This window comes from Drosophila busckii, chromosome 3R (assembly GCF_011750605.1).
Source record: "Drosophila busckii strain San Diego stock center, stock number 13000-0081.31 chromosome 3R, ASM1175060v1, whole genome shotgun sequence".
NCBI lineage: Eukaryota > Metazoa > Arthropoda > Insecta > Diptera > Drosophilidae > Drosophila > Drosophila busckii.
The window spans coordinates 4,966,965-4,993,268 of NC_046607.1; the positions used below are offsets into that span (position 1 = coordinate 4,966,965).

A 26,304-nucleotide genomic window follows, 5' to 3' on the forward strand; every position below is an offset into this window, starting at 1 on the left:
CCGTGAATTCAGTGTCTTACTTATTTATTTCTTCAATAAAACTACAAAACGTGTAATATATAATTTACTAATAGTGTAAACTTTTGCTCCACAAACTTTTTATTCTGCACCAACCACTACGGGTTACAGTCCGGTCGGTCTTTTTGTGCGCTGCTGCCTTCGTTGCTGCTCTCTCACAGCACATGGAATCAGTCTGTTAACGCAACTGAATCGCGTAGGTTGTCGGTCTCGAGTGCGCGCTTGTTGTTCTCTACGCTCTATCGTTATACACTGGCGAGTTCTATGGCTCAAAAATAATACAACTATTTTGTTGGCCAACAGCGTTTTTGTTTTATTCAACGCTCACTAGACCAAGTCCTAAGTACGCATACGAAATTTTTAACGATTTTTATATTGTAGTTATTGTGCTTGTGCGTTTGTTTTGCCAGTGGGCGTTGTCAAAAAAGTGGGCGTTTAGTATAGAATATTGTGTGTTTACCGATCGACTTACAATATATACAAAATATTTTATATTTGCTTTTAATTTCATTCACACGCTAAACAGGTAATAGTCATAAAAATTGTGAACGGGCAGCTCTTGAAATTTATAAATAAAAATCGAATTCAAACTGAATAGATTGTTTAACATTGCGTACGAGGGACAGATTAGAGCAATAGCAACAACAACAGCAAGACTGATATGTTTCAATTGATTTACATTGATTGTTTTTATTCTGTTTTGTTGCTTCTTCGCTTTAATCAATAACAAAATCAAATATGCACACACATCTGGGAAAAAAACAGTTGCAAGATGAAAAGTGTTTTAAAAGATTTCAAAGTTTTCGTGTGTTTTGTAAAGTGAAAATGTAAATGGCTTAGACAAGTGGTGTACATTTCGCAATCAAATTGTTGCTGTTTCAGTTATTTTTTTTTCGGTTCAATTTATTGATTTTCACATGTGCGCAGTGCACCCGGCTAGCAGCAAATGTCCTTCGCAGGCTGCAACTTTGCCGGAGAATTCCTCGTTTTGCTGCAGTACGAACAGTCCAAGGACGAAGTTTACATAGAATGCTGCTGCTGCTGCTGCTGCTGCCGCAGTGCTTGAACTTTCAGCACAGCAGGCAAACAGCTGTTTGCAACCGTTTTGTTGCAGCAACACAAAATGCCATTGCAATTGATTTAGCAACATTTTCCAGCAACTTTTGCTTTCAATGCAACCCAACCACAATGCGTGTGCATATCGTTAGAGGTTTATTGTGTTTGTGCCGGCAACCGACTGTGCGCTGTGGGTTGCTGGCATGTGTGGGCGTTCAGCAGCCCCAATAACAATTGCCCACGGCACTCGCGGCGCTCTCTCGCGAGACCACTTGTTACGCCGCGTGGGCCTATGGGCGTATACGTAATTACAATTTTAGTACCCATGTACTGCAGTCCAAAAGTGGGACGTTGGCACTTGTTTCTGCTAGCGCGTTGAGTTGCATGCAAAATGCGACTTAGCGCCTACAAATAGACTACAAATTACTAACAATATATGTGAGGCAATTTATATTAATAACATTGTAAACTATATACAACAATTTGCGCTCTTATTGCTTTTTAATTAAACGCTGCTCGTTGCGCATTCAGGCGACAATCTATAAACTATTTTTACAAATTATGCAAACCCAGAGCCACAACACTAGCGCTTAATTTAACAGTAGAGCGATTTTGTCGGCTCGCTTATCAGATTTCAGCGAACGCGCCACAGGAACTAACATTGTAATTTGATAGAATTATTTAGATACGAGCTAACAAAGCGCTCAAGCCACAAAGCATACATGCCAACAGCAAATATGCAGCAGTGTGTGTGTGTGTGTGTGTGTGTGTGTGTGTGTATTGAAATTATTTCGACTTACGCATCAGCTGCTTGGGCTAGAGGCATTGTAATAACTAGGCCCCGCTCTTATCTCTGTTTGATTTTGCTTTGGGCTGTGAGCTCATCAGCGGCTGCAATTTTTAGCACAAAGGTATAGGCAAAAAAAAAAACGTATCGAGTTGCTGGCGGGTACCCATTAGCCCTACCAGCAACATATGCCGAAAGCCACCCCAACTTAAAGTATTGATTACTTGTAACTGCTGTGAGTGTGTGATTGTTGATTTTTTATGCCTTTGGCGCGTGTTTAAAATTTATTTAAGTTTAATTGGTTTTTTGGTGGTAGTTAATGAATGAATTGCATTTGATTTTATGGCATGTGATTTTAAAGTAAATAAAATTTATTGCTCTGCTATGCATTACACTATAATTGACAATTGTCTAATGTGGCGTTGTTAATTGCAAACGTTTTGTGGTTTCCCGTCGAGCTTTTGTCTCACTCACAGAAAGGGTAGAAGTAACTTTATCCTCTAACCCGCTGTGGTGGCTTTAATAAGGGAAACCCTAAAAGGAGAGCATATTAAATAACTATGTTTGACTATATTTGGTAAGAGCTGAGCAGTTGCTTTTAATTAAAATCTGTGAGCATGTGTGTGTGTGTGTTTGTATATTTTATTGCCTAACGCATTGTTGTGCTGTGAACCATTATCGCTTATGTTTGTTTACACGAAGCCAGCTGAGAGAGCGAGAACTAGAGAGCCAAAAACTGTTGCGCGTTTAATGAGTCATTTGATAAGAAAAATGAATGCAATACTTTTCAAATTTTGCCCAAGCATACGCAATTCTTAACTATATATAGCGGCAGAAACTATTTCGAGGGCAAAGCACCGATGCTGAATACGCCCGCACCCACCTTTATTTCCTACATTTAATGAGGAAAGTGTGCGCATGCAAATTACCCTATAAACATGTTTAATACAAACACACAGATCTGCATTTCAACAGCGTGCAGAGTAAATTTATTTTTTCAGTGTGCCGGGATTCAGGGTCAAACAAGTTGTAAACGTTCTTGTTTTGTTTGAAATGTTACAATTTGTCATTAAAATAGTTTTCAGTGCATATCAAGCGGTAATAAAAACAATAAGCTACGTCTGCTTGGCAACATTTAGCGGCAAGCAAGCGCATGCAAATGCAATTAGCTAAATTACAATTGGCGCATCTACCGAAATAGCAAATTGCTTAAGTTGCCAAAAAATCACTTGGCAATCACTTGACTCTTTCATTCATAGTTTCGCTGTTAGTCTATGATAGATCAGCGCTCAGGCAGGCATGCAGCCCTTCCAGCAATGTCAACAATGCATTTGACAGATGACAAAACACAGCGCAGCGGACAACATGCAAATGAAGGCCATGAATGAAGATGAATGAATAGCATAGCTACAAAAGCAATGAGCCAGCAGTTTGTCAAACAGAGAATATGACAGTTTGATATTTTCACATTTTATTTTTGTTAGCAGCAGGCATAACTAATTTGACTTGGAGCTCCCCCACACTGCAGTCAGTCAACCCTAAGCTTGCGGCTTGTGTGTCATATCAGCAAACTTCATCGGCAGTTCAAAAGGTCAGCGGCACATGAAATGGCGTTAAATTTTTATGCGTGTCAAGCCGTAAACATATATAGTATATATGCTGTGCGTATGATCCATAAAGAAACACTTGCATAGGGTGATGTTGCAGTTGAAAGGTGTAGCCGCCCGCTTGTCACGCAATGCAGAAGTTAATAGTGCTATTGCTATCGCTTCATACAAGACAATTTATTAGTTTGCACACTTAAGAGATTAAAAATACTGCTGTGCATATAATTGCTAAAAAGTTAGCAGAAGGCTTATCAACAAAAGCCGCGCAATTGTTTGTTTGCTTTAATTTTTAACAAGCTATAAATTAAACTGGCTCAGCGTAATGTAAACAAAAACTAATGCAACTCATGCAGTGACAATTGCTACAACTATTGCTAACCTTGGCTACCACAAAATTACGTCAGCTGGCTCACTAGACAAGCCGCCTGTCGGCCAGAGTCTTTACTTCTCTGGGCGGCCTTAATTGACTTGCCTAATTTTATATTAAATTGGAGCGCACGCTTCATTTGGTCAACCTTTGCGATAAGTCTTGGGCAGTTTGATATGAAATCAAACACACGGGCCAAGGTACAACTGCCAACGGCAAGGCATGCCATGGCACATATAAGATCAGACATAAAAATAGCTACAAACTAAATAAACTTTTAGCAGAAATAGCAATCAAATTCAAAATCAAGAGCAAAACGCAGAAATGTAAAAATATTTCTTTTACAAATAAACAGAGCAAATAATTTGTTATAAAAACAATATAGGTATAGAATTTTCATTCTATACCACTAATTTGCGTAGGTGTTGAAAACAAAAATGTTTTTTATTTAGCAATAACGTCAAAGTAAAATATGTTTGTGCCTCATGGCCATGCCACAAACAACACACACACTCACACATATATATGCACTTGCTTTGTCGGCATTAGCTTTATTCAATTTTGCCAATTTCCATCACGTATCTCTCTATGAGCTTTGAGCCTTTTCCGCCAACGCCAGGCGTCAAAACGGAAACTCAATGAATTTCTTAAGAGTTCACTCAACTTAAGCAACAAATGTAATTGTGGCTACTAGTGCTTAAAAGTAATAGTAGCGCGGTTCTTGAAACTTTTCAATTTATTTATGATTGATGTCTGTGTGTGTGAGTGTGACTACCTCAAGCATTGTGGCTGACCTAGTTTTGTTATATATTTTTAATAGTTTGCGGTATGTTGCTGTTTTTTTTTTCTTTGGCACGAGCGATGACAATTTTATTGAAAATTATCTAATATACGTTATGGCTTAATGAACTTCAGCTCAAGCGGCGTATACGTCATACGTATACGTAAAAGCTGGCGCGACAAAATGCTAATTGCCGGTGCTAAAATACAAGCTACAGCATTGGTAGCTGACAGCGAGTTAATTGCTGCGCAGCCAAAAACTTTTGCAATTGCTTAAAGTTTTTCCCTCAAACTATGACCGTGAAATTAAATTGTAAAAGAATTTACTCATGAAGACAATTGCATAGTTAACTTGACTCTCTCTCGCTCTCTCGGCAATTTGTTGTTTTGATTGATGACACTGGAATTCAATTAAGCCTGAGAGCGTCATTACCGGCCCTTGTGCATATGCTTAAATTTAAATATTTACACTCATAAATAGAAGATCAATTGAATATCAAATTGTCCAACGCATGTAATTTTTTATTGTTACGCACAAACAAAGCGTTAAATTTGAGGCAAAGGGCTGCGGCTGAGTAGCAGCCCCAACCACAGATTTAACTCAATAAATGTTCATTAAAAATGCAATAATAGCTAAACAACAATAACCAGCCAGCCCAGTTACAACAAATAGTATTAGAAGGCGTTACTTATGCTGCGGGTCACAGTCGAGTTCAATGATTATTAATCAAGTGCCGCTTTAATTATGCAACGTAAGACATTAACTCTAGCGTTGTAGTGACGTCTTCTAGTCTGTGGCATCAATTAAAATTCGTTGCGCCTGCCTGCCTGCCGAACTGACTGACTGTCATTCCATCAAATTGTACACAATTGTCTACTGCCCAATTTGAAGAGTTTACGAGCTAAGTTTGTGTGTTTTTATTTTTTGGCGGCAGACAGTTCTGGACGTTTAATCGAATGCCAAGTATGAATCCATTGATGAGTCGTCAACATAAGGCCCATTTCATTTCATGGCCTTTCCACAATCAATTTGCTTCCATTCTATATTAATTTTTATAAGCTTTTTATGGTAAAGACATTTGAATTTTTATTTTCGGCTGCCGGCGCGCTTTGTGTTTCCGGCTTTCGCTTTCAATACCAATACCAAGAACAGTTCAGTTCGAGCTCTGCTCATGTGCGGTTCTTAAGCTCGCTAGTGACTCCAACGTAGGTGTAACATTCAGAGGCATAATCGGCATAATCATGTGCTAAAAGCTAGGCAATGAACTTGCTCTCGTCTCGAGCTAAAAACAAACAAATTTTCTGCACTCGTCGTGTTTGCATATTTAATTAGCTTTTGTTCAAATTAATGGTGTAAATATTGACGTCTTGACATTGAAAGTGCGTTGCATAATATTTGTCAACAAATCGAAATGAAATAAACAAATAAGCAATAAGTGGAAATTTCTAAAAGTCAAGCAAGCTTGAAATTGTACAAGCTCAAGGTATAAAGCTGAGAGTACAGTGCAAGCACGCTAATAGAAATTTGCATATTTGATGATCACAAGATCGGATTATAAGGCGTGTGGTTCAATTTCAGAGATTATATAATATTTAATGCTGCAGGTGTTTCCCGCGCTTGAAATGCTTTTAACTTTGAGTTTGAATATTAATTGTGAGGGCTCACTGTAGTATGTTTGTCGCAAAGGCGCCGCTGCAGCCAAAATTAGCACAAGTCAGAGAGAAAGGCACTGCAATCAGTGCGAGTTCATCTCCAGAGGTTGCAACAACTGCCCGTCTATCGCCCTCTGTTTCCAAGTGCATGTGATTTAGTAGACTTGCAGGTCAAACTGGAGTTCAGCATTTATCATAGGCCAATTTTTTTTTGAATGTTCTGTGTTGTTGTTGTTGTGTGTTTATTTATGCGCTGACTCTTTTTTTTATTTTCTTCTATTTGCTTGCAGGCAGACAACACCGTAGAGTATTAGCAACGCCAAACCCGCGCCACGGGCTCTCATGCAAATGCAACAGAATTTGCCACACACATACACAGACACACACTAAGATACAGCGAGACATAGAAAGGAGCTGAAGATACAAGAGCTAGATAAGAATTTCTTCAGCCTCAACACATTTTTCCACACACACTGCACAGTGGGACGAAAGCAGCAGCGGTGCACGCCTCTTTGTTTATTGGAGCAACGGTTGCACTCAACGCGGGACGCGCCACAACAAGATGCCAGCCATTTAGCCATATAAAAATAAACATAATGCTCCAATAGGCCATACACATAGCTACAAACTTACCATACATGCTGCATGCCACAAGCAAGTGCTGCACAAGAATATACTTTGGAGTGAACACGCTGCTGAGCAACGCGTTGTGCAATCGCGAAAAATATAAGAAATTCCAAATAGCAATCTAATAAATGGTCAGCCGACAGCCGCAGCAGCAGCAGCAGCAGCAACTCGCAACTTGCCACAAAAATAAATAAATAACTGAGTGCATTGGCATTGCCCCCACAGCCCACAGCTCAGCTGGCAGCCCGAAGCTCCAGCTCCAGCTACAGCAACTACTTCCAGCACGCGTTAGCCCACATAGACGTAGGTCGTGGCCAAGGTGTATAAGCCCAATCGCAGCCGCAACGAGGTGTACACATTTGGCACCATGGAAGGCGGTTACGTAAACGAAGGTGAGCTACAAACTAAAATATATAGAAGTGCAATTATCTTTAAGCACTTGCCGATGCAACTTTGGATTGATTACAACGCAACTCTAATTTTATAGCCATTATGTCAGTGCACACTTGCAACATGTTGCAGTTTATTTTATATACAGCACTTGCACCTCACTTTTGTAAAAAATGGCAAAAATTTCATTCAAAATTGAAATGCTGACAAATGCACATACTATACATAAATTTGACTTTGAGAATTCTTATTTTTCGCTGCTGATGTGCATGCTAACAAATGTTTGTGCATTATTCAAGTTGCCACTTTTGCCATTAGTCAACACAAATGCGAATGCAACAGCACATAACATAGCTATAGTATCTTTTGATTTTGCCAAATATTTGAGTTCTTTTCGAAATAGACAATTACGTTACCTGTGCGGTGCATGACTCAGGTTAGCAAATTTGAAAAGCAATTGACAAACTTATTTATATTTATTATTCATGCGGCACAGAGGATTCCGATGCCATCATGGGCGTGGAAAGTCCAGGTAAATTGAAATAGATATATATATTAAGCAATGTGTTATTGGGGGTCATTAAACCAAACGCCAGCGCCCAAAGTGGCATCAATTTGTGGCAGGCACTCATTTACCGCACAGCGATGATGTCGCTGCATCAGCACAAATTGCTGCTGTTGCTGCTATTATTGTTATTTTTATTGTTGTTGTTGACATAGAGACATCAGAGACTGGTTTGCTATCATCAACTAGAGACAAGCCGGTTATTAGCAGCGCCTCGCCCACATTTACAAGTGGTTCAGTTTCTGGCGCTTCTTGGGCTTTTGATTGGCTGTGAATGAATGAACGAGCGATGAGAACGACGAGCGATTTCTATGAGTGTGTGTATTGCTTTGATACAAGTTTATTGTTTTATGGCTTGTGACGCATTTGTAAACAATATTTGCTTTATATTTACATAAGCAGATTAGCACATGCGCTCTCAGCGCTAAATGCTCACAAATTTACACCATTTAGGGCAACTGGTTGGAAGCTACTCAACCTTATACAGCATTTAAATTTTCAATTAATATACATTTCAATATTTGAAACTGTCATAAGCCAGACGAACGACATTGGCTGGCGTCAGTCAGAGGCATCAATTGAAAGCTTCGCTGCAATGCCAAAAAATTCTCAAGTGCTGCAGCAAACTTTGAGGCACGGCTTTGCAGTTGCAGCATGCTACAGCGCCTGTGTGTGTGTGTGTGTTGCAAGGCAGCGATGATGTCAGCAAGCAGCACAAGGATCGTTTTGCTGATCACATTTCGGCATAAATGCCACACAATAAAGCGAAACTTTTTTATTTTTTTGCAGTTGTGCTTGGAAGCGCATTAAAGCTAAGACCTTCCTGCTTGGTCGCTTGTCTCCGGCGCTGAATTTGATTCCGAGAAATTCCATTCCACAAAAAATAAACCACAATAAATTATGTGGGCTGTCGCTGTTGTTGCTTTGGCTTCAGATCACATTAGGGCTTCGCACAGCTGCGCAGCTAACAAAAGCGGTTTTGTAGCAAAACCTTGAACTTGCAACAGTTAGCGGCGCGTCGCAAAAGCTAAACAAATGTTACCATATATATTTGATAGATAAACGTGCGAATCCGTTGATAACCTTCAAATATTTGTACAACATAAACACAGCTGCAACAACCAACAATAGCAAACAAGCGTAATAAAGTTTAATACAAAAAGCAACACCCACACGTTCATAGGAGTAGGAGGCAGCCTGGACAATATTAAATATAATTTTCTTTACAAATGTTGCCAAAAACAATTAACAGAATATTAAAAATATATTTTTTACGCCGTGGAAAGTATTTATTATAATTTTAAAGAATTTTTCTACGCCCCTGCACACGTTAATTTCAAATGCGTTTATAATCAACAAATTAAAGTCATATCGAGCGCATGAATCAAAATCGAAATTTAATAGGCAGCACCACAAGCAATTTATGTGAACATATGCGTTAATTTATAGCAACCAAAAATAATGATCAGCAACTATAAAAACTATAACTGGAAACTATATCTCTTATTTTATTGACCCTGCCATTTGCTGAGTGCTCTGAACTGTAAACAAAAACTTACAATAGACTTTGGGCTTATGTAAATTAACAATGACGACAACATGAGGCATGAGGCATCAATGTGAACTAGCCTAGCGAAAATTTATTAGCATAAGTTGTTATGTTAGCAGCTGGCAGCTGTTTCGACTTCAACTTGACCTTAGAATTTTAAATAAATTATATAGTCATATATTATACATAATTAGGCAATGATAAGCACAGGAGACATGTGACAAAAAGGCGTGAATTTTAACACCTCAGTCAGAGGAAAGTGATAAGCGCACTTGTTGACTAATTTAGGTGATTTAAAGTAAAACATAAAGAACAAAGTTGGGCCACAACAACAGCACAAAACTCTGTAACACTTAGCTGTTATGTGAAAATTTAAATTTAATAATAAAGTTATTTAGTGACTGAGTGATCAGCACTCAACCAAACTAAACACTTTGAAGACCTTAAGTGTCATAAGTTAAGCTATCAAGCTCTAATTAATACATGTGCTAACTATAAACATTAACTATTTCAAGCATGCGTTGTCAAACCAGTTCTCGGCACAAATTATATTTCATTTTGTAAATTGACAGGCATTTGAAGTGTTTTGGAATTACTCTTTTAAGGCGTCACAATTTTGTTTGAGGTGTTCAATTACCTGACATGAAAAATGCATCGAGTGCTGCATTGCATTGCAGTCAGTCAGTCAATCTGTCATTTGATTGTAACATTTATTGATATAAAGCTTCTCAATTGTAAGCGGAAGCTGCAGCACTGACAGCACTTAAATTGAAATTTGAAATGTTTATGTCATTGTTTTCTACGCGTTTCATCATCATGACTATTTTCACCTATTTACGGCATTTCTTTCTTGCTGTCAATATTGTTTATTGATTGCTGCATTTACCATATTTTCAGTTCAAGTTCAAAACCTTTGATCAAGTGCATTAAGAGAACAACACGCGATTTGCATTTAAATCGTCGTTCTTGTTGTTGTTTGCTTAGCCACGAAAACGATTTTTCATTGGCACCGACACCAACAAACACTGCACTGTCTGCTTATTTGCATTTGACGCTGGAAAATGCCTGCAACTGACTGATCGAACCAGTATTAGATCAGTGGCCATAATGACGTCAGCGCTAAAAGTTTCTTGTGCACAAATTAAAAACAATTTGCAGCGCCAATTGTTGCTGACACATTTAATGTTGTTTGCCTGCCTGCTACGCCCTGCGATTTGCTAAAGATAATAAAAATAAACAACAATTCTTTTTATATGATCGCACATTTGAATCTGCATATATGCAAATAATATTAAGTCAGTGGCAGTTTGTTGTGCGCAGGCGCAGCAATCAGTCTCAGCCTCAAGCGCGGTTGCCAATTTTCAATAACTTTATAGAGCTTTTAGACTCTGTACATATCATAAAAACAAAGGTATATTATAACAATGCAAAAGAATGCTAAAATATATAATAAAAAATATTCTGATTATCTGAGCAACTAGATATTCACATCAAGAGATACCAGATGGTATGTAGATTATACTTTAAGTGCAATCAGAGCTTTATATGCAGCAGCTGTATTTCAGTTTATCAGTTGCCTCGAATAAAATCTATAATGTGCAGCGCGTCGGCAATGACTATTAAAATTGTCAACCACGTACAGAGTCTCGCACTATCGGTTGCAGCCCATAATTTTCCCATTTATTTTTTGTATATTTATATAAACCAACTTTAGCATTGGCAAACGCGAAAATCGTTTTTAAAAGTCTAACTGCTTGTCAAATCTCTAGCATATTATACGCGTAATTTTGCAGCTTTATCTGGCATAATAAAATTAAATAATTTATTTTAATGACAAGCCAAGTGGGCTAAGTGTTTTTCGTTGTAAACAAAAATTGTTTGCCGCCTCAGACTTAGCCGCAGCAGCTATGCAAAATTTTACAAAATTGTACAAAATTGGCCAAAACGATGGCTAGATAATAAAACTGCTTCAGAGCCAGCAGCCAAGTCGTGGTATAACTCAACGTCAATAGCATGAATGAATGCCAAAGATGCTATCAACTTGCCGCGGGTGCAAGCTAAGCTAAGCCAGCTAACCCACACTCCTGTCTTACCACGTAAACGCATTAGAAGCTTAAAGCGCTTAGATTGCAATTTAATAGATAATTTCAAGTAGCCGACAGCACCTGAGCTGCATAATGCTAACAACAAAACGTGGCAAACATTTGTCATAATGCGGAACAATCTGCAGACATTGAAGCTCATGTATGTGATATGCATAATTAAAGCCTAAGCACAAATACTTCGAAGCTGGAATTGACTTTAAATTGGCGCTCTAAATTGGCAAAAAAAAACAAAGAACTGTTCGCAATTAATCAACAGTCATAATGAATACGTCACTTTTTAGGCTGCTGCGTGGGCTGCGGCGCCAATTGGCACAGCAGACAAGCCCTCCAGCGAGCTCTGTGTATCTTAAGCTTAAGGCGCAGGTGTAGGGGTTTTAATGCTGAAAACAAACTTCATTAAATTTAAATTAAGCGACACACAAAACTCGACTTGCCAGCAGATAAATTGCGGCTATAAATCACACGGCTCAATGCCAGTGAGGCATGTGGCATGCGTGCAGATCAAATACCCACGCACTTGTAATCATGCCCCTAACTAAGCAGCGTATTCTCTACCATTGCTATATGCCTGTCTGTCTATATGTATTGTCGCATTTTGTTGGCCTAAACATATTTCTGAAAACAATGCTATAAATACATTTTTGCGCGTGCATAACAAATCAAAAAAAAAAAAAACAAAAGTATCTAAATACTTTCACACTGCCTTTTGCAGAGCGTGCCAATGTCAGTGCCAGCGCATAGTGAAAATGAGAGCAGAAGTTGTATTGGCAAGCGGCCAAATCAAAAACTGATTAGACAAAAAATCATAAAAACAAAAAATGAAATAGAAAGAGCAGCCAAAGCTACAGTGAACACCAGCTAAGCATATAAGCTGGGCTAGCATATTTTAATTAATTTGCCATAAGCATCTAATAACTGGCATATTTTTAAATTTAATAACAATTTATCAATTGATTTAAAACTGTTAATCGTTTTAAAATTGTTTTATCCTTGATGAGATTATTTTTACTATAAACATTTCTTTTAATGTATTCTATTATGAAAGTCTTTAGAATAAACATAAAGTGAGCATTCTAGTTTGCTCAAGTCCACTGTGCTCTGCTTTAGATTAGGTTTGTTTAAACGCCCATTAGCTAATATAAGATATTAGCCAGAGTTCTAAATATATGCAAATAACACAATCCGCAGCTGAATGTCAAGTTTATCAAGTAAATAATAAATTTGCATACACTTTGTTCTTTATTTAATGCTTTTGTTTTTATAATATGCTTAGGCTTTTGCGCACAGTTTGTGAGCACACGAATAATAATCACCCATTTGGTGACCAAACCTCAATACAATATGAGGATTACATTATGGATATGTCATCTTTATTGGCACCTAATGGTTTTGGCAAAGCCTTGCCGTTTGAGTCGTCTCAGAGGTCTAGCTGGAAGTAAGTTTCTAGCAAGTAGGTTGCGGTGTCTCAGGAGTCTCTCACTGTATCGGCTTGTGTGCCTACCAATTTGCTCTTCTACAGTATGTAGTTTTAGGTCTTTATGGAGAGTGGTCCCGCGCACATACCAGGGACAGTCTGTTATGCTCCTCAGTGTCCGGTTCTGCAACACCTGGATCCTTTTATAATTGGATTTGGCTGCGATCCCCCAAATCTGTATTCCGTACAGCCAGATTGGCAGGATGCAATGCGCATATGCCGCCCTTTTGCATCTAAGCGGCAAGGTGCCCTTCCTATTTAGAAGCGAACGCATTTGCTGGATCCTCATGTAGCATTTTCTAGCCGTGGCTTTGAGATGTGGCCCAAAGGTAAGGCGCTTATCCAGGGTAATGCCAAGGTATGTTGCTTGCAAAGGCTGCTCCAGAGTGACTCCCTCTAGCTGTATTTCAGGCGTATTAGGTATGTACCTCTTCAGTGTGAAACAGGTGTTCGTTGTTTTCAACGGATTGATCTTCAGGTCCACTGTGCTCTGCTTTAGATTAGGTTTGTTTAAACGCCCATTAGCTAATATAAGATATTAGCCAGAGTTCTAAATATATGCAAATAACACAATCCGCAGCTGAATGTCAAGTTTATCAAGTAAATAATAAATTTGCATACACTTTGTTCTTTATTTAATGCTTTTGTTTTTATAATATGCTTAGGCTTTTGCGCACAGTTTGTGAGCACACGAATAATAATCACCCATTTGGTGACAACTTAATGCGCACGAAGGACAGCATAATAACATATATTTAATTACATTAAAATATAGTTTATGCTCATAATTATAAGCATAGTTTTCATGTCAAGTTCTGCTCATAATTTGTTGCCACAACAGGCGCATCAAGGGCATTTTTTTCAGAGAACTCAGTCATAAATTGAAATGGACAATAAACTTTGGCATGTTAAAATGTTGAGCTATAAATTGTTAAAAGCAAATTCACAATAAGCATTTAAAAATTGCTAGTTTATGCAAAAAGAATAAATAAGCGAGTGACACTCATTGATCATATTTGTTTTCAATGAGTGCTTGAGTTTTTGCTTATGTTGCATGCGCACTAAAGGGGCGACAAATTGTTAAGCACTTTGTCAATTAAGCAGCGGCTTGCATGTCGCAGCTTTTGATAAACATAATAATTAGCTAAAAAGCATTGCTAACAGTTTTGTAAACGAAATTGCTGGCAGTTTTCTACAAAAATTGCGCATACGCCGCATGAGTTTATTCAACCTGAGATCAAGCCCCTTCTAATGCGTGCACAGGTAGCAAATGTGATGCCAAGCAAATGTCAAACTTTTTTATGTACCGCTGCCGCTTTTTATGACAGTTTTTTTTTCAGCAACAACTTTACGTTTGACATGCAAAAAAGAAGCAAATACTTTTGTTTTTTGTCTGAGACGGGTTAGCACGCCATGCAGCCGCTAATGTAAATTGGCCTGTCGGCTCTGGTTTGGGGTTCACTGAGGTTTTTAAGTAACTGGCGCTTGTATTTTACACAGATTGTGTTTTTTGTTTGTTAGCCGTGTGCATTTTGGGTGGCGTCATAGCGTCATGGCGTCATTTCGAATGAGAATGAGCGCTAATTTAATTTGCAAATTAGCCAGTGAACGACAAAAGTGTAGCCGCATTTGATATTTTTACTAAATAGATCATGCGCTAAGTACAATAACTAGACAGCAAAGAGGCAGTCGCTGTCTGTCACGCCCACTTGTCTGAACTGGCTGCAGGTGTAGACAGCAGTTGACAGCAGCATTTAAGTTTCTCAACGCTTGCTTGCCGCGCTTAATTATCTGAAAATGCTGACTGTCTGTCAAGCGACCAACTCTCAAGCGAATCCAAGGTGAAGTTCTGTTTGCTTTTCACGCTGATTCCCAGCTCCAGAGCTAACTCCAGCTACACATGGTGACAACATGTGTGTTGTGCGTTGGCATACATAATTATAATTATATATGCATATGCAGCATTATATAAATCTCGACAACAGCATCGCAGCTACCGTTGAGCACTGCAACTGGTTTACACATCCATCTGTCTGTCTGTCTGTTTGTCTGCTTGCCACCGGATATGTGACCCCCAGGAGTGAAGCGTATAATAAGCTGGCATTGTTTCAAAGATATGTAACTCTCTTGAGCTTACTAGAGCAGCATGTTGATTAACATAACTTGTACAATAATTAAACGAATTTCGAGGCAATTTTATGCTAATGCAACACTTTCATTTCAAATTCTGCTGAAAAGCGCTTTTTGTTTGAAGCCGCTCCGACTGTTTTGAAGATCTGAAAATAAACAAAACATATCAGTTTTTTTTTTTGGGCGTCAAAGCAAACAACAACATGACCACAATATCTACTACAAGAAAAACTTGAAAGTTTGTTTGGCTTAGAAGTATTTTTGCTTTTTGATGGGGACAGCAAATGAATTGTTTATGATTGAAACGCATGCAACATTCGTTGCGACCTAATGCTTTCTCTAATGCCAAACAAACTATGCATTAAACGTCTGACATTTCCGCAGAACTTAGTGGGTAATTGCAGCGCTGAACGCTTCATTAGAGGCATGCAAAACAATAAAGGTAATAAAACAAAGTAACAAGAATACCGCAAACCAACTAAAACTTTAGCTATGCCAACTGGGAGGCACGTTTAGCAAAGTTCACTCAACTCTAGCTTTTTATTTGTGTATAAATAATTCAGCTGGGTAAATGACAGGCAAAAAAACAAGCAATAAACAGAGTATACATTTCTCCTTTTTTTTGACAACGTGTGCAATTTATAAACAAATATTGTTAATATTGAAGCAGTACATAAATTAGCTTGTTGAACCAAAGACGCAAAAGCGCTTTAAATTACAGCTGACCTACTTAGCGTTGGTCTCTTCTTTAGAGCCCTTGTCACATCAGTCTCATCTGGTAATTAATGCAAAAAGCAACAGCAAATTGTCAGGCTTATGTTCAAACAGAATTAGGTCACTGAGCAGCAAAACCAAAAAGGAAGCAATGCACAGAAGACAAGCATGTGGCACACACACTATCTGTATATAAAGCAAAGTTAATCAGATCTGCCGCATTGCTGTGACTCATAAATCTGCGCTCAAGGCAGCAGCATGAAGGAAATTCACTTGTAGCTACGCACAACAATCCAAGAGAACTCTGTGTGTGTTTGTGTGTCGAAACAATTTCTGTAAGCTCTTGAATTTTTCCAATAAGCACGCCTAAATGGGTTATCAGCCTGACCCAGTACCCAGTCGAGGTGTTGTTTAATGGGCCACATTTTGGGCTCTGAGTACAAGCACAATTAACAACAAATAATAAACTTGCAGTCAAACAAAAAGCGATTGTCTGTCTTGTTGTGATTTTGATGGCAGCGATAAGATAAAGCTGCAGCTCAAAAAGAAAGCATAACCAACTGCAGGTAAATGTGACTGCAACTAACGTCAAACAGCTGCCGATAAGGCAGCTCATAGGCTTTTGGGCTCTTTCACAATATATTAATTGTTGCAGCTAATGGTATCAACAGCAAGCGATGCATGCTTGTTATGCTTCCGCATTTTTATTTTTAACATTCTCCATGTGGTATTTCTACTCTTATCTATGCGACAGCTAATCAGCAAAAAGTTACGCATACGCAACGTTAACTGTTTGCAAAAAACTTTGATAAACAAGCTTTAGCTGATGGCCTGCTTGTAATTCAGTTTACAAAACAATTTTACGAGCGCGCTGAGCAAGCTTATTTTTAATTTATTTTCTGTAGCACTCAAGTTCAAAGTCGTAGCATTAGTTTTTATGCGTTCGCGGGCCTGGCTGTTATTGAACTCTAGTTCATTTACATTAACCATGTAAAGCAAACCAAAGCCTTTCCCGTTCAGGGCGCATTTAACGCATGACTGCTTCATAATGATAGCAGGCCAACTCACTCTTGGAAAACGATCTAGTACAGCGTCTATTTTTAAAGCTTTATAGCTAAATCAGCAGAGCAGAGGTTTGTTGCTGAGCGCGAGCAAAAGATTTAGTTTGCTGATATTTATTTCAAATTGTACATTTTTAATTCCCTAAGCAGCAATTAAGCTTATGAATAATAATTTTTATGTTTTATTTGGCACACTTAAAGCCAAAGCTTTTATGGCTGTATATTTTTTTATAACCTTTTGGTGGCGCTAGCAATTGCAATTGAAATTGCGAATTCTATGCTTTAATTGCTGTTGTAAATTACATGAGCGCTTGACTGCCAAACTACAGCAACAACAACTGTAGCAGCATAGGCAGTGGCACACCTCCCATTACGACACGTGCCAGTGAGCGCTCCAATTTGGCGTCAATTTGATTAAATGCCTCTCAATTCGATTTCTCACACACACACACGCTCACGCACATTTTACACATTTGCTTACGTTTCATTTCACACGCAAATAATTTAACAACAATTTATTTAAAACGCTATAACATTCATCTTGCTTTAATTCATTTGCTCAAAATTCTGCATTCTCTCTCTCTCCCTCTCTCTCTCTTCCTCTTTCGCGCGCTTTGTATTTACAGCCATTATATCGTACTCAAATCCTAAACTGCAAAATTCATCAATCTATGCGCCAACAACAATAACAACTAGTGCCATTGAAGTCGCTTCACCAACATCACCAACAGCATCAACTCCACAAGTGCCTAGCTCAGCCAGCGATTCGCCAACAGGGGCTAATACTAGCCTACATGGATATGTCATGAGTTTGCGCAATTTCAAGTTCAACGGCACGCGAAATATTAGAAAACGCTTACATTTCGATTTTATATCAAAGGACAGATTTTTGGGTATGTTTCAAATTTCAAGCCAGCTTGTTGTCATTTCATTAAAAGGTTTTTGTTCTTTTTTATTATTAGTTATCAGCTTGAGAACTTTTAGGCGCCTCACGACTTGCGTCTAGATCCAAACGCCCACACAAACATTTTCACTTCATTCAGAGCCGAGACGGCTTAATTTGTACGCTTTTACTGTTGCTTAATGCTGTTTTAACTGCGACTTGTGCATATTAATTAATGCACAAATGTGGGCATGAGCAAAGCAATGTGTTGTTGTTGTTGTTGTTGCCGTTAATGAGGGCGTGTTGCACGTAGGCTGTGAGCAACATGTGTGCTGCTATGCCCAAAATTAAAAAGTAAAGGCCCTAATGAAACTTTTTCAATCATTTCTCACCTAACCACAAAAGCTAAACAAACAATATATTAAACTAAAAAATTCTACAACATATGATGCATAACATAGTTCTGAGTTATAGTACTTGACAACTGATTTAGCAGGCCTAATGCATTTAACATGCTGCTGAACTTTGGGCAGCTGCAGTTACGTGTGTGGCGTCTGCTAGATAAATTCCATTTACCTCTGGTCAAGAGATCAAAGCCAGTGGGCGTGCGTCTGCAGCTGGCCCAGCGCTAACAACAGGTGAGGCAACGTTAGAAAGTTGCTGCTGTTAACCCGCTTTTGGCTTTGTAATTAAACCAATCAGTTTTAAAATAAAATGCTTGTACTTTAATTTGATATTTGTGTGCCTTTCGCTCACACACACACACACACCCTCTCTCTCTGTCTTTCTCTTTAAATTGCAATGTACACACGTCATAAAAGAGCCAAGACCCATACGCAAACTGTTTGTATAATGCAAATCGTTTATTAAATATGCTCAGCACGTGCGTCTTCTGCTCGCGATCTTGCTTGGAGGCCTGCGAGCAGTTGGTATTGCCTACACTGGCATTCAAAAGTTATGTCTTTAATCTAAAAATAGTGTGCTTGCAAATTAGAAATGATTTCTCAGTTTCACAGAAAAAATTCCAATTGAATTTTAATTCTTCTTCTTTAAAAGTAAATAATAAAAGGTGTGAATTTTATTTCATGCATGGTCTAATTAAAAAACTAAGATGTTGTATTCAAGGTTGAGTTGCACAAATGAGACTCAAAATAAATAAACAGGGAAAAATCATTTGACTGAAATAGTCTTTTGCTAAGTAGTATTAAAAAGTCTACAGATTTTCTTATGAGACATAATTTATATGCAGATTGAGTCTAAATATGTATTATTAAATAAACATATATTACTTTAAATGAATAAATATGTCGCTCAGCTGCTTGTTTTGGTCTAAGTCCATTATGGTCTTGGTCCTATTTATTCCAATTATAGCTCGATTAGCTCATTTGAGTGTTTGATAGTGCTTTATACATAAAACTTTAGGCGGCACTGTAGCGGCTACATTTGTTTACGCACAGTAGCGCTCTCTTGGCTTTCTATAAATGTGGCATTCAATAATTTTCACGTTTTTGCCATAAGAAGAAATAATTTTTTTGTTTTCTCGCTGCGGCAAGTTTAATGATCTTTGGCTACATGTGGTTCGATTAGGAATTAAGCGGGTATATTGCTGGCGCTGTCAGCACTTGGCTTAATGACCTGTTAACATTTAATTTCCTTTGATTAAATTTAGACTGAATTATGCTATAAATCAATTTTATGTAAATTATACAAACTAATATATTTCTTGTTGATAAATTCGTTCGACAGGCGGCCAGCTCAAGACTAAAAATGGCCAGAAATATGTTTTCAATGGACCACCCTCAGGGGTATATGTTTCCAAAACTTGTTTGATATTAACTGCGCTTATCATAGCCGCAGCCTTGATATCCTCCGTGCTGATTACCTACTTCCTGACCTCACAGGCTATACCCATAGCAGATGTTAGTCCCAGGTGAGTTGAGCAATTCCGCAAGCCGTTAAGTGCGGGTGTGGTTAAAAATTTGATTCTTACTTTTGCATTTGCATAAACGTTTTGGCAAACAAGCTAATTGACGTGACCTCATTTCACATGCCAACGCCTCGAAAGTGAAAGCAATTTATGCGTTTTCTTTGGCTCTGACGTAGCACGAGGTGCGCCAGCTGTTTGCCAAGGCGTGACCCCTTTAAACTGTAGCTAAACTCTTTGCTTCATTTACAGCGCCCAAGCGCAGTCCCACGATCAGGCCAGCTTAAGTGTCCAGGAGCCAGCAGCTAATGTCAGTGCCAAAGACAAAGAGCTTGAAGCGCCAGTTCAACATGCCAAGTTTAATATACCCGACTGGATAAAACCACCGGCAACTGAAGCGCCTGTAGTCCCAGTGACTGTGCCGCCCATTGGCGAAATTCCCAAGAATGAGCTGCTGCCCATTGAAAACAGCACCAAGAACGTGGAACGCACGCTGCAGCTTTACGAGGGCTGGCGTCCAGCTCACTATACGTAAGTAGGGGGTGCCGCTTAAATTTGCACTTTAACCACAATTGAATAAACGCCGCAGTTACGCTCAACACGCGCTGCTTCAGCTTAAATTGCTTTGCATGCTCGCATTTCAATTGCTCCAGCCAGGCAGCAATTATGGCTGGGATTTCCGCATATAGAGTAGCAAACAAAGTGAAGCTATTAGCTAATGGCTGTGCCTAACAGTAAAAAGCGTGTGTGTCAAGGATCTGTAAACAACTTGTTGAGCGCTGCAGGAGCGCCCAAGACTCCACAGAGCGGCAAAGATCTGAAGGCAGCAAGTTGTCAGCACGACATAATGCGCGACAGATGCGCGTTAGATGCATAGATGGATAGCTCAGTAGCTGCTTGCCACATGCTTGCATTTAATTGACACAGAGCTGAGGAGATATTGTAGCTGGCTATCGATGTTATTGGTGCACTCGCTGGCCAACGGATTTTGCAGCTGCTGATCAAAGCAAATGTCTGTCCGCAAGGGGCAAATTGCATTGAGCATGCTTCCTGGTTGTGGCAGCAACAGCAACACACACACAACACATTCTAAACCCAACGCCGCATTGGCGCCGACTTCAACAGCATTCTTCGGCAATTGTAGCAATGCAATGCGCTTATTTATTTAATTTCAAATCACAAGTGTATACGCTGTGCGGCTCTAACTCAGTTTGTGTTGCATGTTTGAGCGCATTTATTTATTCATTTGTGGCCGCAATTGGCAGCTTAAATGCATTGCTGTGGCATCTTAGCAGCAACAGCAGCAGCAGCGACGGCGGCGGCGGCAGCACTTGTCAGTTGAACTTGCTTTCCAATCGCTGATTGATTGGCACATTTGATTGAAGAGATTTGTCGCTTTTGGCAGCTACTATTCGCACTAATTCCCAATTTATCTCTCACCTCTCACTCAACCTTTGTGCAGAATTGTCATTGAGCCAAATGTTGCAGCGTCTGCCAGCAACGGCAGCATTTTTATTGAGATCGAACGTGACGCCAAGGTGACCACTTGGCAGCCCATTGTGCTGGATGTGCACAATGTCAGCATCGCCAATGTGCGCATCATACGCTTGCCCCTGCTCAATGACAGCGAGGAGGTCGAGCTGGACTTTGACAGCGACTACGGCGAGGACAATGCAACGTTTGTAATCAAGTTGGACAAGAAGCTGGCCGCGGAGCAGCAGCTGCGAGTGCTGCTTAGCCTGGACTTCGTCAGCCAGATTACAGATACGCTGCAGGGCATCTACAAGACCAGCTACATTAATCCGGATACCAAGCAATTGGAGTAAGATATACACGCATTTTGTATGTCATTCAATTAACGAATTTATTTGCTTGCAGTTGGGTTATTAGCACACAGTTCTCGCCTATTGATGCGCGTCGTGCTTTCCCCTGCTTCGATCGTCCAGACATGAAGGCCAACTTTACTGTCAGCATTGTGCGTGAATCTTCAAAGAAAATGGCGCTCTCCAACATGCCCAGAAAGCGCAGCAGGTAAGCTCAGCCCAGCAGGAAATTAAAGCACACCTAACTCCTTTCTTTCATAGCATTCATCGTCCTGGCTTTATACGCGATGACTTTAAGACCACGCCCAAGATGCCTACCTATCTGCTGGCGTTTATTGTCTCCAACATGGTTGGCTCGGGCTTTGCGGACCTGGACGGCAGCTTGACGCCGCGCGTGGAAATCTGGACTCGTCCCACATTTATCGATATGACGCGCTATGCTTATAATATGGTGCGCCAGTTTCTACCTTACTATGAGAATTACTTTGGCATCAAGAACCAGCTGCCCAAGATTGATCTTGTGTCCGTGCCGGACTTTGGCTTCGGCGCTATGGAGAATTGGGGTCTAATTACGTTCCGCGACTCTGCGCTGCTGGTGCCAGAGGATCAGGAGTTGGCTTCCTCATCGGAGCATATGCAGTATGTGGCGCAGATAATAGCGCACGAGCTGGCGCATCAATGGTTCGGCAATCTGGTGACGCCCAAGTGGTGGGATGATCTCTGGCTAAAGGAAGGCTTTGCCTGCTACATGAGCTACCTGGCGCTGAATCACATACATCCTGAATATCAAATAATGGATACCTTTACCATTATGGTAAGTAGTTAAACAATGGTCAAACTTACTCAGTTAATTGTCAACTCTTGTTACAGGAATTCAAGCAGTCTATGCAACATGATGCCACCAACACCTCGCATCCTATTTCATTCGATGTGAAGACCACTAACGATGTGCGTCGCATATTCGATCCGATTAGCTACTCCAAGGGCACCATACTGCTGCGCATGTTGAACTCCATTGTGGGCAATGACGCCTTTCGCGCAGCCACGCAGGATCTGCTCATGTCGTTTGCCTATAGGAACATGGATCGCGATGATCTGTGGGCTTATCTCACACACCATGGGCATGAGAAGGGCACGCTGCCAAAGGACCTGAATGTCAAGCAAATCATGGACTCCTGGATAACCCAAGCTGGCTATCCGGTGGTCAATGTAGAGCGCAATGGCTTGGATTTGATACTGCGCCAGGAGCGTTATCTGCTGCCCAGTCGCAATCCAGCCGATCACAGTCGCTGGTATATACCCATCAACTTTGAAACCGATGAGCGCCGCAAGGGCGACAATATACCCACACACTGGATGAGCCAAGATGAGCAACAACTGGTCATCAACGATGTCTTCACCAGCACGAACAATTCCGATAATGTAGTGTATCTGAATTTGAATCGACAAAGTTATTATCGAGTGAATTACGATGTCAACTCCTGGCTGGCATTGAAGAAAAACTTTAGCAGCTTGCCACGCATAACGCGCGCCCAGCTCTTGGATGATGCACTGCATCTGTCACAGGCAGAGTACTTGACCTACGATATACCGTAAGTGCTTCGGCTCTAAATCAAGCGCTAACGATTATTAACTTTTGCTTAATGACAACAGCTTGACCTTCCTCATGGAGCTGTTTACAGCCGTGGACGATGAGCTGCTGTGGAGTGCGGCCAAGCCAGGTCTCAACTATCTCATCTACAATCTAAAACGCGAGCCAGCCTATGAGACTTTCAGGGTATGATTAACATAATCTATACTTAACTCAACTACAATTTACAACCATTTAGGCATTCATGAAGTTTATTGTGCGTCCTGCATTTAATCATTATGGACTCAATGAGCCGGACAATGAGTCGCATCTGCAGCTGAAGCATCGTGCTTTGGTGGCCAGCTTAGCCTGCAAGTTCAACTACGATCGCTGCACGCAGGTGGCACAAATGAAGTTCCGCGAATGGATGAAGGATCCCAAAAAGAATCCGTAAGTAAACAGACTGAAAGTTAAATAGCTCTAGCTAAATTTTGTTTGCTTGCAGCATTAAGCCCAATCTGAAGTCAGTTATATATTGCACGGCGCTGGCGGAGGGCTCCTATCAGGAATGGTACTTTGCCTATAAGCAATACAAACGCAGCAATAGCGCTTCGGAAAAGGAAGAAATACTCTCATCTCTTGGCTGCACCACTAAGCCCTGGCTACTGTCCAAGTGCGTGTTTACTTTGCTTATTTTATGAGATTGAATTTGAATGCTGCTGTTCTGCTCTTGTAGATATCTGGATTTGACCATTAACTCCACATCGGGCATATTGAAGCAGGATGGCGGTCTGGCCTTTAGCGCTGTAGCTACCAATGACATTGGCTATGAGATTGCCTTTGATTTTCTGCAGACCAACATTAAACAAATTGTCGATTAGTGAGTGATGCGCCTTTCATGTTAACCCCAATTGTACTAACTGTTTATATTTTAATTAGCTATGGCGATGGTTTCTCCACCATATCCGACATGATCAAGTCGCTGACCATCTATATGAACAAGGAGTATCACAAGCAGCAGCTGCAGGCACTGGCCGCCAAATGTCGCAAATTGGGACTAAATGAAGTGGAGATGGCCATTGATTTGGCCATGGTGCAGGTCAATAACAACATACACTGGCGCAATCATTCCTATGAGAGTCTCAAAGGTTTTCTCGAGGCCATTGTCAGCGAGTTCCAGATCAACATCTTCTAAGCATAATTTTAGTTTTGCAGCTTTTTAACCAAAAACAAAACATCAACACAAAAATGCGACTATATTATTATGCAACAGCCTCAATATAATTTTAAAAAACGAATTGTTTGCGAAAAGTGATATAAACGTGTAAGTTTAGCCAACATAGCCTAAGTAATAGTTATTTTACTTTTTGCAATTGTATGTACTAAATATCTTATAATTATTTAAAAATGCTTCATTTGTTTCATTCGTGCCGTTATTTATTTTGTTTTTTCCTAACGTTCCTAAAGTTTTTTAACCAAAAATTGTAGCTTACTATCATCACACGAAAAGCATCAACATACATAGTATATCATTTATTTCTTAGCACACTGTCTAATGCTGCTGCGTAAAATCTTTACACTTACTACTTGGATCTTGACTTATAAGCCATTTAGCCTTAAGTAAACCAAAAATATATAATTTAAACCACTATAAATACAACGCCAGGGAGCACTGAATTATGTCTATTTTTGCTAATATTTATTAAGTTCATATATAATGTGTCACAGGGTCTCGCTTGAGGCAAACAATTGAGTGTCCTTAATGCATGGTTTAAAATACTGCAAAAGCAAGCCATCATAAGAAAAAGATCAACATTTTGATGTACAAGTTAACTAACCATTGTGTATTTTATATAATATCTTAAAATTAAATATTTCGCTTAATGCACAATCATGTAAATAAGTTTTAAACCAACTTGATCTATGAAATAATAAAAAATAATCGATATAATTTTACCAAAAACGAAGTATTTTTATTGTAAATTGCGTTTTGTGAATTGATTTTTAAAGAACGCGCGCATAGCTATTCGTTCACTTTGGTCAAGTCAAATATCGAAACTTAACGAACACATTTACAGTGCTGCATAACAACGGAATTGCTGCAGCTGACGAGCAGCTGTTGCTGCGCTGTATAACAGTTTTATAGAGATTTGAAGTAACAATTATAAGAAAGGTAAATAATGTGCAGTGAGTAGAAATTGGTTTTTTGTGCTAATTTAAATTGATGTTATGTTCTGACAAAAAATAAAGCAAAAGTCGGCTTACAGTTCAACGGTCCAAGCAGTATATTCAAATGTAACGCCCAAAAATGTATGCTAAAATATTGTATTTATAAAATTTGTAAGTAATCATCGAAATCACTTGCATAATTAATGTATGTAAAATTAAAAACACAATTGATTAATATTTACTTTTTACAAATATTGTTTTAAAACTTTATTTCATTTTATATTATATGTTGTTTTGTTTGTTTGTGTACTTGTAAATTGTATAATTAACACTAAAATACTTATTTAAACATATTTGTTTCATATATATATCTTTTTATATATATATTCATTCCATGTTTCTTTAAGAGCTTATTATGATTTTTGTTTTATCCTTATTTGCTGTTTCTCTTGTTTGTTTACTAAATACGTACAAACTTTAATATAGACGCAGCAAATGAAACGCTTAAAAATTTAAAGCGTCACGATTAAGTTGTAACTTAGTTTCTTATTAAGTGTTTCTTTCTATTTTAATTCTGCATTTGTATCAATTCAATAATATTTCAATGCATCAATTTCGTCGAGTTCAAATTCCCACACATTATACATATATATATTTTAAATAGATTTTTGTTTTTCTATTGTTATATTATCAATTGTTTTGTGTGTGTACGTTTATAATGCAAAAATTTCATTTTGATTTGTTTGTTTGTGTTTTGCTTTTTTAGTATTTCTAACTTTCATGATTCTTACGCTTATAAAATAAATTTGAAAACTAAATTCTACGGGTTTCTGTTGCTGCGGGGTTTTCTTATGACAAGTGAATATACTATATGTGTTTATTTATATATGTATATAATATAAATATATATGTTTATATATATATATCTTTTACTATATGCATTATATTAACATTAGCTGCGCAGACACAGCCAATATTAACAACGTTTTGTACAGTATTTAATTATTTCATCGTTTTAATTGTTTAGCGTGATAATTAATTTTAAATAAACT

The 26,304-nt window shown here is 38.9% G+C and overlaps 1 protein-coding gene across 3 annotated transcripts; it reads left to right on the plus strand.

Annotated features, from left to right (window-relative positions):
• Positions 1-205: 205 nt before the first annotated feature.
• On the plus strand, positions 206-24,989 carry LOC108603762 (aminopeptidase N). 3 transcript variants are annotated; one of them, XM_017992842.2, is made up of 14 exons: positions 206-361; positions 6,559-7,287; positions 17,510-17,776; positions 19,513-19,696; positions 19,943-20,221; positions 21,153-21,512; positions 21,569-21,721; positions 21,775-22,327; positions 22,384-23,105; positions 23,167-23,290; positions 23,343-23,533; positions 23,589-23,756; positions 23,820-23,963; positions 24,023-24,989. In XM_017992842.2, the coding sequence occupies exons 2-14, from the start codon at positions 7,263-7,265 to the stop codon at positions 24,276-24,278; spliced, it is 3,426 nt and encodes a 1,141-aa protein (XP_017848331.1). In that variant the 5' UTR covers positions 206-361; positions 6,559-7,262; the 3' UTR covers positions 24,279-24,989. The 3 variants fall into 3 exon arrangements, with proteins under 3 accessions (XP_017848331.1, XP_017848332.1, XP_017848333.1); XM_017992843.2 differs by lacking the exon at positions 17,510-17,776 and adding an exon at positions 7,782-7,817 and having other exon boundaries at positions 24,023-24,988; XM_017992844.2 differs by lacking the exon at positions 17,510-17,776 and having other exon boundaries at positions 24,023-24,988.
• The last annotated feature ends 1,315 nt before the right edge of the window (positions 24,990-26,304 follow it).